The sequence below is a fragment of the Colias croceus genome, chromosome 18, assembly GCF_905220415.1.
Source record: "Colias croceus chromosome 18, ilColCroc2.1".
Classification (NCBI taxonomy): Eukaryota; Metazoa; Arthropoda; class Insecta; order Lepidoptera; family Pieridae; genus Colias; species Colias croceus.
In genome coordinates, this window is record NC_059554.1 from 3,759,128 (window position 1) to 3,769,349 (window position 10,222).

Below are 10,222 nucleotides of genomic sequence, written 5' to 3' on the forward strand. Positions count from 1 at the left end.
GTTCTTTGATATGCTGTTCCTCTTGCTATTTCGGTTACAGTCCGGGCTGTCTGGCTGGCCGCATTGGTTGCGTTTATTAGTGCGCATCTTATCTGCACAGGAAAATATCCTTAATTTAAAGTCATTTTTTAACGCGTAATTTTTAATCGTTTGCCTTTAGATAGATCCATTAGACATACTTTTTTTATTGCAAGACGTTTTTTTCGTTGTTAAATAGGTGCCAGACGCAATTTTTATTTCAAAATAATTAAAATATCATCGAAATAAGTGAAATTACATCAACATGAGTCCCAGTGAAGGATAAGTAATCACTGTGTTACTTATACTATATATAATATTCATTTTACTATTTACAGTTTTTTTGCAACAATCTACCATATCGCCTCGTTTTTCCCAACGAACCTCAAATAGGACGTTAATGTAAACTTGATAAAAACCAAATATCATCAAGAAATTAAAGACTTTTTAACGGATTTTAAACGCGATTTATTCATTGTATTATTTTCCCAAGTCTTTAATTTCAAAATGTATAATACTCGCGTAAAATCAAACACTAGAAAATACAAATATCATCAAATTCATATTTATACCCAAAAGTGTAATAAATATGAAACCATCTATTAAAAATATTAGTTTACTAATTATTCAATATAAGTATTAAAAAAGGATAATATAATATAAATAATAAAGTTATTACTTACCTTTTAAGCGGACTCATGTTGATGTAATTTCACTTATTTCGATGACATTTTAGTTATTTTGAAATAAAAATTGCGTATGGCACCTATTTTACAACGAAAAAAACGTCTTGCAATAAAAAATTATGTCTGATGGATCTATCTAAAGGCAAAAGATTAAAAATTACGCGTTAAAAAATGACTTTAAATTAAGGATATTTTCCTGTGCAGATAAGATGCGCACTAATAAACGCAACCACTGCGGCCAGCCAGACAGCCCGGACTCTAACCGAAATAGCAAGAGAAACAGTATATCAAAAACCCAACTATACTAAAATGACTTTTTTTTAAACGTTGCTAGCTCCCGTACTATTATTTGCTTTATTATTTCGTCACCTAGGAACGTATCTCCTATAACCCCATACAAATTACCATTCCATATTCACGGTTTCGCTATTCGCGGCACATTTACGGAACCTATTACCCGCGAATAAAGAACTTTTACTGTAATCACAATTTTATAAACATACTCTAAGTCATTCTCATCAATATCTTATATTCTTGTGTCGGGGTGATTGTAGTTCGAACTCCTCCGAAACGGCTTGACCGATTCTCATGAAATTTTAGATGCATATCGGCAAGTCTGAAACATCTATTTTTCATAGCACTAAGCCCTAAGGGATAAGAGTAAGACAGAACCACGTTTGCCGCGGCAAAAAATGGGTATGTTATATTAGTTTTAAGTTTACCGTTCCGCATTATGGGATTGTGGATAATTAACATTTTTGTGCCATCACCATGAATGCAAGAATCGATTTTCTCATTTTATCGTGTAAGAATATATTTAGTGACTAGTTCTACAGGGTTGCTAGATATACAAAGAATGCAATTCTAGTCAATTGTCAATTCATTTTAAATGTATTTGTATGTTCTAAGGATATCCAATAATAAGATTTTTTTTTTATTATTTGCAGTATTTTTTTAAGTATCATAATTTTGGACCATTAAATAAATTAATTATGTATATAAGTAAAATAACTTTAATAAATGAAAATGGATAATTCTCATCATTGTTCTAATTTCAATATTATAATCATTATTGTGAACTAACTTATCTTATGATTATGATAACATTACCAATAGGTACTTACTAATATTACTGTAATAAATATACATTAAAGTGCCGTAAAAACAAATTTTGTAAAATTACACTGTTGTTTTCTTTTGAACAAACTAAGCCCAAGGAATAAGAAAAGTCACATTATTACATAGTATTAAACAAAGTAGCTTTCTCCATCACTATGTCCCTTTGTATGCTTAAATCTTTAAAACTACGCAACGGATTTTGATGCGGTTTTTTTTAATAGATAGAGTGATTCAAGAGGAAGGAAGAGGAAGAGGAAGAGAAGGTATATAATTTATTATGTTTTAGACAAAGCGGGCGGTAAGCTAGTAAATAATAAAACAACTCTTTATAGTACATTTTATATTTATATCTACCATAATTATATAACAATACAATTTATGCTTAATGCAATATAATATTTCGAATAATTTGAAATATTTAATTACCTAGATAATGTATAAAATAACAGTTAAAACACAAATTTTGACAATACTTGATTTGGGTAGCCTTATAAAATCATAAGTAAGAAATATTTTAAGAGCAATCCATAAAATATGATTTTTATCATCACACAACATTTAATTACATTTAATTTTATTCAGTATAACACATTGACATCAAATTACTAACCATTAACTATCAGTGAGTAACATTAGATATGATTTATTACAACCACACTATATAATAATAAATTACAATGCACCTCATTAAATACTATTAAATATTCCCAAAAATACACAAACTATTTTATACGTTATGATTTCTATTAAAAATATTTTCCGATATAATTAAGATCACGTGATATATTAAGATAATATTAGGTACTGATTTCATATTACATTATATTTCATATTAGAAATCCATATTGTGTACAGAGTAAGTAATTGAATGTCGAGAAATGTTTTTAACTTTACATTCATGTTTATAGATTTTATCGATTGCATTCTATCTTACTCATTAGGTAATAGTTTTTTTTTACAGATTTTGAATACTTTTCTGGTTCAGTCATAGATAAACCAAACGAAATGCCAATGGGCATACTATTGACTCAATATTTACGCCACCTCTTGACTCTTTAGCACATTGGTTATCAGTCTTTAACAAAGAAAACGAGTTTAATAAACATTGATTGATTAATAATACATAACAGCGCAACGTTTTCATTTTGAAAGATCTATAAAATGTTTATAATTTGTGACACTTGTAAACAAGACGATAAAATTATCTATTATAATTAAAGATCGTTTAAATACTCGCAATTTCATTCAATATAAATACATTTAATCATCCAAATACATATTTTTAAACATTTAAAAATTAACCGTAACAATATGTCCGGCTAGTGTTTTTGTTGTGATAAAAGTGAGAGAGAAATTAAAGTTTGGAATGTTATCGTCCATTTTCCGATAAGATAGATTTAAAAATATCTAAGTAAATAATTAACCGGAGTCAGCTTGCAGTCAGCTGTCAGTCAGGTTGTCCATTACACCAGGCTAAGTATACATAATGATTTTATAGTTATTTTTACATAAGTGAGATTCTTTCGGAAAGTGAGTACCTTTTTATATATATTTATTTTTGGTCTCGGTCAAAATACCACCTCTCGATGGTGTCTTCGGTCATTGGTGTATGTAAAGTTAACTATTAAGGTGCAAAACATAATCCTCTGAAATTAGCGATTACTTTATACATACAAATGGGCATTGTAGCGCCATAATTAGCGAGACTCGTACTCAAAACTATTGGGTTACTTGATACTTCAATACACAAAGTATATCTGCTGCTCAATATTGATACCTATCTAAAACCAATTGCATTTCAATATATGAAAATTTTACAAATCAACAATCTATACGAAAATATCATTTGTACATCGACGAATGGTCCTCCCACATATCAAGTTAAGCCCCATGTTTTTTTTTGTCCTTTCTCATATCTAGTCAACAGTTTTAAGACATTTTATTTTTAGAACAAAATATTTTTATATGCATTTAAAAGTTGAAACATGTAATTCATCCTTGTTACGAATACTGTCTCGTCAGTATCCAGAGCAATATTGAGCAGAGCGTGTGCGGGACTCAGGGTGCGGGGGCGGGGGCCGGCGGGGGTGTGGGGCGCTGCGGGGACGGGGGGAGTGCGGGGGTGGGCGGGACAGGCGCGGGGTGGGAGGGGGGAGCGGGGGACGTGTCAAGGTCGCATGCGGAGAGCAAGCGAACCAGCTCGTCGGGGGACGGACCGCCGTCCGCAACTGGTGATTCGTCACCTTCACCTGTGGACAGATTTTTGTAAAGTGAATGTTAAATTATAAAATTATTGTTAAGCAAAACACACATACAAAAACGTAAAACGTGTTTGAAATATCCAAGTTATGAGAATTTTTAAGAATTGAAAATGTTTGACCACTAGGCGGGATCAAAGGCCGGTAAGGCGAAAGACGCGGGTTCGAATTTTTTCTATTCTTTAAAAATTTCTCATTTTTAAAGCGTTTGAATGCTATAAAATCAAATATCATATCCAAGTTATACTTAATGGTATTTATTTTACTTAAGTTGCATTATATTTAAAAACAGTACATAATTACAATTTCAATGAATTATCGTGGTAATTCAGTATAGAAACTGACCGTTAGGTGCGGCGGGCTGCGCGGGGCGGGCCGCCCTGTCGACGGGCGCGGTGAGGTCCCACATCTGCGCGGCGCCGGAGCGGTGCCCGCACAGCAGCAGGCGGCGCGGCCGCAGCGCGCCCTCGCACTGCACGGCCACCACGAAGCACGACACGGGCGACCCGTCCACAGAACGGATTGTGCACACCCTGTATAATCAATAAATAAAAATGTGTGCGTGTACAGTAGGTTTACGAACGAGATGTTTACGTGATAACATAATGCAGTGGCAGCGCTCGAGATGAGACGGGAGATCGGTCCGTCTCTCTCTCGTTATACCTGCGATCGCGCTCGTGAGGTTTTGGTGTGACACAAGTTTCTGAACATGTCACCCGACTAAAACGATTTTAAAGACGTTATCACGTCAATAAAAAAGTACACACGTAAGAAGTGAAACTTCTTTGTGACCTTATTTTTTCAAAAAATAATTAACTAAGTATATGCAATCACGCGTGGTAGGGATAAGAAAAAGATGGCGCGTAACGGAAAAATGTCACGTGGAACGAAAAAATGTTACACAATTTTTTTTCCAACCCCGATATAGAAGTTTCACTTCAATAAAATTCATTTGTTTCAGGCCACATAGCTCATATAGTATTAGTTAAATCTTATTCTAGTGTATAGTGCGAGTGTTTTTATTTTGTTCTTTAGTGATTATGTGTATTCGTGCGTATATGGTCGCGTATTCCATTGACCACGTTCGCAATGTGAGCTGCGTGCAATTTGTTCCTACGCCAGATTAAGCGTAGATTCAAAATTGCACGAACAGCCTTGCAAGCAAACGATCGCGCGCGATGATAATATTATGTAGTGTTGTATAAATTATATTCTAAAAAAATGAGTACAAGAAACCGAATCAAAATATAATATTATGTATCATTATACCTATGTTTTCATAAAATAAATATCTTAGTTATGTATCTAGTCAAAAACTTGCCACGTACTTTTTGGATTATAAATACCTTTTTCCATTGGAAGCGAGACGGACGTACAACGTATCCGTATCAGGAACCACTTTTTGGATGAATATTTGTTCTTCATCTTGTTCACCATAGGGCCCTGTAATAACACAATTTGAACATTATATTAAATTAACAGTAAATATATATAAATATTTTTTTAAACCTTTTAATAGTTCTACAAACACAACACAAACAGAGACATTTGTAATAAATCAAAATAGTTAAAACTAACACGACTTTAAAAAAAAAGAGTTAATACTCTTACCGCAATCATTATGCGCTTGCGCAGTAGGTGCTTCCAAAGCGAGCACTTTGAATGCCGCCTTAGGCGTAGTACCGGGTTGTGTAGAGATCATCCCGCGGAACCGAGTCACGCGCCACGAACGCACGTGGTTATACTCGCTGCATACTGAGATCAAGTAGTTTTCGGAAAGGGATACCTGTAGACGTAGATAAGTTGAGTTAGTTTCTATGTTCATAATACAGTTTCCGTTTTGTGCGGTTACTTTCCGTTAGGTAGATAATACATGTTGCTAGAGTTTCTGTTGAGTGATTAGTTTCCGCTATTTACATAATAAATGTTGCTAGAGTTTCTGTTGAGTGATTAGTTTCCGCTATTTACATAATAAATGTTGCTAGAGTTTCTGTTGTGTGATTAGTTTCCGCTATTTACATAATAAATGTTGCTAGAGTTTCTGTTGTGTGATTAGTTTCCGCTATTTACATAATAAATGTTGCTAGAGTTTCTGTTGAGTGATTAGTTTCCGCTATTTACATAATAAATGTTGCTAGAGTTTCTGTTGTGTGATTAGTTTCCGCTATTTACATAATAAATGTTGCTAGAGTTTCTGTTGTGTGATTAGTTTCCGCTATTTACATAATAAATTTTGTTAGAGTTATCAATATGTGCTATTAATTTAATAGCTATAATGCAGTTAAATACTCAAAATCAAAATCAAATATTTAAATTACAATTTGTTTGAAATTTAAATGATATTCAAAATCATTTAAATTGCAAACAAATTGTAATTTAATGTTAAATAGAATATTGATATTGAATCAAGCGTAAAACAAACAATTAAAAACATTACAATAACCTTAGTAACAGGACTCTGATGAACAGTGAAAGTCTGGAACAGCTGTGGTCCATGCCCCACTGTCTCCGGGTGTTGTACAATAACACGCACGGAGCCATATCGCGTACCGTACGCTATTTCTAGCCAGTTGCCGCATAAACCTTCAAGAAATGGTCATAAATTTATGAGTTTGGCACAAGAAATAGACATACTAATATAGTAGTATATTATCCGTGGTAAATACACTTAAAAGTATTGACAGAATACAAGAAACATAATACTGAAAAATATATTGTATATATATCACTTACTCGTTTTTGGCGTGAGATAGACAGAGATAGCGGTAATAGGCTCTTGATTGGGATCCTTGTAAAGTTGCGTTACAAGTAAGTCATTATCTTTCATACGCAATGGGAATTTTTGCATATCTGAAAATAAAAAGAAAAATAATTTTACCATATGAAACCTATATAATAATGCTCAAAGAGGTAATAATCCTTCAAAAATTTATTTGACAAAATTTTTCAATTTTCATGTAACAATAAATAAATAAGCAAATTTCGCATGATTAACTCATATCATATACATAAAACGTTCAAAATCTATTTCGCAAGGTAATTTCTCAATGAATTAATATCTTACCAATATAATTAACAGCGCCAGTAGCAGTTCCTAGCAGTAGAAATGACCCGGCAGTATCGTAAGTAGTTAGATGTGCGACATCTTGCGTCTGCCAATGTTGTGTACTTGTGTGCCATACGCCGGCTTTGCTGCGACTGCCCGCACCGCTGAGAGCCACTAGCTGGGGGCCCACGAAGAGCAGGTGTTCTACACGCACACCTAGGTTGAATGTACCTGGAAATTATTTAAAAAAGTTGTATAGTTAATTTTAATGTTTCGCAAATTATTTCAGTTCTTTTCACTTTTTCAAAATTGAAATAGGTATGTCAATAATTATTGTGGTCGCGTCTGTGGTGTGCAAATTGGTGTTAACTTATAAAAAGAATTCAAAAGCACTTCCAGAATAAATCTAATTCAATATAAAAATGTTTGTGGTTAATTTTATGGATTAACCCCTTTATTCCGAGAAACCGATGAAATGTAACTCAAATAGGTTATAATCAGGACAGAGGATTTAAATTGGCAATTCCACAATGTTTTTTTAAAACAGATTAATTTTATATTTTTCAAGCATTGTCTCACTCACCGATCAATGTCCTCCTAACAGGTTCGGTATGCGTAGAAAATGCCCATAACCTAACTAGCGGACCACTCGATATGCCGAGCATCACATCAGTGCCAGCTGAGCTGTTCCCTCCAGACGTCGCTCCTCCCGTTTTGGCGTTGAGTGCTATACGCTCTATCATCGATTCTTGTACCGGTGATTGGAATGCTACGTACCATCCACAGGAATCTGTCAATCTACAAAAGAGAATGAGATTTAAAATGTCTGAGTTACGAATTTGTCGCGAAAAATATATGCGACCAAAACCACTAACAAATGAGTATACATAAATGCATGTATGCATACATTTAATGCATTATTCTAAAAAATATTAGCATTCTTCAATACCACTATAAATGTGCAAAATTTTATACTCTTCTGTTGGTGCAATGTTTCGTACAATGTAGCGGAATTGTTGAAGCATTTCACACATATTCTACGGATCTACTGGTAAGTGGTAGCAGGGACATTTAATTTTTACTTCATTTAAAATAACAAAAAAAAAACAAATTTTAATTTTAATAACATTTTTATAAAGAAATGTTGTCTTTATCACTTAGTTATGATGATTGAAAAATTTATATGAAATAATTAAATAAACATTAAGTAATGAATTAATTAAGTAATTACTTATAAGCTTAGGTACCTGTATCCAATAACATAATGAGAGTATGCTACAGCAATCCAGTTGTGATGGGCCTTTATTATTTGAACCTTCATGTTTTCTGACCAAGTATCTATAAAAGAAAAATAATATTATCAACTTGATTTAATTACTGTTGTACATAAGTAATAGATTATGAAACTTACTTTCATTTTGTTTAAGACCTTTATGACATTCAGCATTGCCTAAAGATGCAGCTCTTGAGTGTCCCCTGCCACATCGACTGAAATAAAATATGAAAGAACAAAAATTGTAAAAAAATTGAACAAGTATAAAAAAAATGATCTTTATAAAGTTAACGAAGAATTTAATATTTTATAGTTTAAACTATACTTATCCTAAGCATACTTTAAAATTAATTTTGAGTCTTTTTTTTTCTATATTTTTGAATTTACATTACTACTTTACAAACCTTAGTTGATCTTGTGAAGGAATTCGTCCTACTGTCCTTAAGTCCAGTGATGAGTTCCTAGAGTGTGATCTAATAGATGCCACATCAGAGTTAGATGCGGTAAGATTCTTCCGTGAACCATTGTTTCCATTTCTCCCAGAGCTTCCATTGCTTATTGGAGGATTTGCTGGGGAACATTATAACATAATATTATAGTGTTAAAATAATATTTATTTCGAAATAAGCATCAACAGGAAATCATACATTTTTCAGTACTTGTTTACCACAAACTTGCATATATTTCCGAAAATTAGTTAAATGTGTCATATTCTATAACTTCATAGCTTCCAAATTAAATTAGACTTACATGGTGGTGGAAGGTATCCATAAAATAGTACATCCCCACATGATGAATGGTTCATTTCATCACATAGGGCCAGCCGCCTACTTAGAGGTGTTATACCAAAATAATCACACTCATGCCTCAATGCTCTTATATTCACATTGTTCAAATCTATATCCCTTGTTCTTAAGAAATTAAGGATTAAACCAAAAAGGTTTGGATCTCTATCAATAAATATAGCCCCTGTTTCATCCCGCACCGTTGGAATACGGCCACTGAGTAAAGCTGTAAAAAATGTATCTGGTACCCAAGTCAAGGTATGCCATGATGTTGCAAATCTGGAATATGTAAAACTTAATTACATACCATACAATATACATATTTTGAATTGATTATTAAATGCTCTGCAGATTATCACAGTAGTGAGCAACTAAGTCCCTGAAGTCAATGTATCTCAAGTGAAAGTTAGACAAGTAAAAGCTATAATTTAGCAAAATATATGATGTATACAAAGGAACAAGGGAAAAACATTTATAGCATATAGTCGATATGATTGTTTTTCATTATATTACTTAACCTTCAATGTGTATATTGCATAAAATAAATGTTACCTTGTACCACCTATGTTTAAATTAACTATTTCTTGATAATTAGTCATGAAGATTGGCTACAAATTATGATATTCGCAAAACTATATAACGCTATATTGTCGCACGTAGGGGCGTTCACTATTTATATAATTTTTGTGTTTTTATAATTAATTTATAGCAGATCTTTCACTTTTCACAAAGAAATTGAATTAATAAATCTTTCAGTCATCAATTATCGAAAGTCCTCTTGTCAATAATTATAAACAAAACAATGTCAATGTCATTGTCATCATTTCGTTCGAAAACTAACACAACAACTACATTTTGTCAAAAAAATATTTGGTTTTTATTTTAATACATACCTAAGTTAACATGTGCATTTCCTGACTATTTAATGTCACGCATACATATAAACAATCCAAAATATTTTGTTATTGACTAATAAATAATGCTTTTTATTAAAAAACATATAAAGATTTTGGCAATCACGATATTAATTTTCAAAC

General features: G+C 32.6%; 1 protein-coding gene across 1 annotated transcript; it reads right to left on the minus strand.

The window, feature by feature from the left end:
• Positions 1-2,653: 2,653 nt before the first annotated feature.
• Positions 2,654-9,965, minus strand: LOC123699586 (BTB/POZ domain-containing protein KCTD3). Its single transcript, XM_045646571.1, has 13 exons — positions 9,738-9,965; positions 9,151-9,464; positions 8,805-8,970; positions 8,539-8,615; positions 8,375-8,465; positions 7,711-7,925; positions 7,146-7,358; positions 6,815-6,931; positions 6,525-6,664; positions 5,693-5,867; positions 5,428-5,524; positions 4,427-4,614; positions 2,654-4,072 (listed from the first exon to the last, which is right to left on the minus strand). The coding sequence occupies exons 1-13, from the start codon at positions 9,782-9,784 to the stop codon at positions 3,882-3,884; spliced, it is 2,031 nt and encodes a 676-aa protein (XP_045502527.1). The 5' UTR covers positions 9,785-9,965; the 3' UTR covers positions 2,654-3,881.
• Between the last annotated feature and the right edge of the window lie 257 nt (positions 9,966-10,222).

Bases quoted from the DNA above. Each gene is read 5' to 3' on its own strand.
- LOC123699586 (XM_045646571.1), bottom strand. From the start codon at position 9,784: ATGACTAATTATCAAGAAATAGTTAATTTAAACATAGGTGGTACAAG. The intron at 8,971-9,150 runs GTAAGTCTAATT...AATGTTCCCCAG, and splicing joins TGGATACCTTCCACCACCAT to CAAATCCTCCAATAAGCAAT. The intron at 5,525-5,692 runs GTAAGAGTATTA...GTGTTATTACAG, and splicing joins GCAAGCGCATAATGATTGCG to GGCCCTATGGTGAACAAGAT.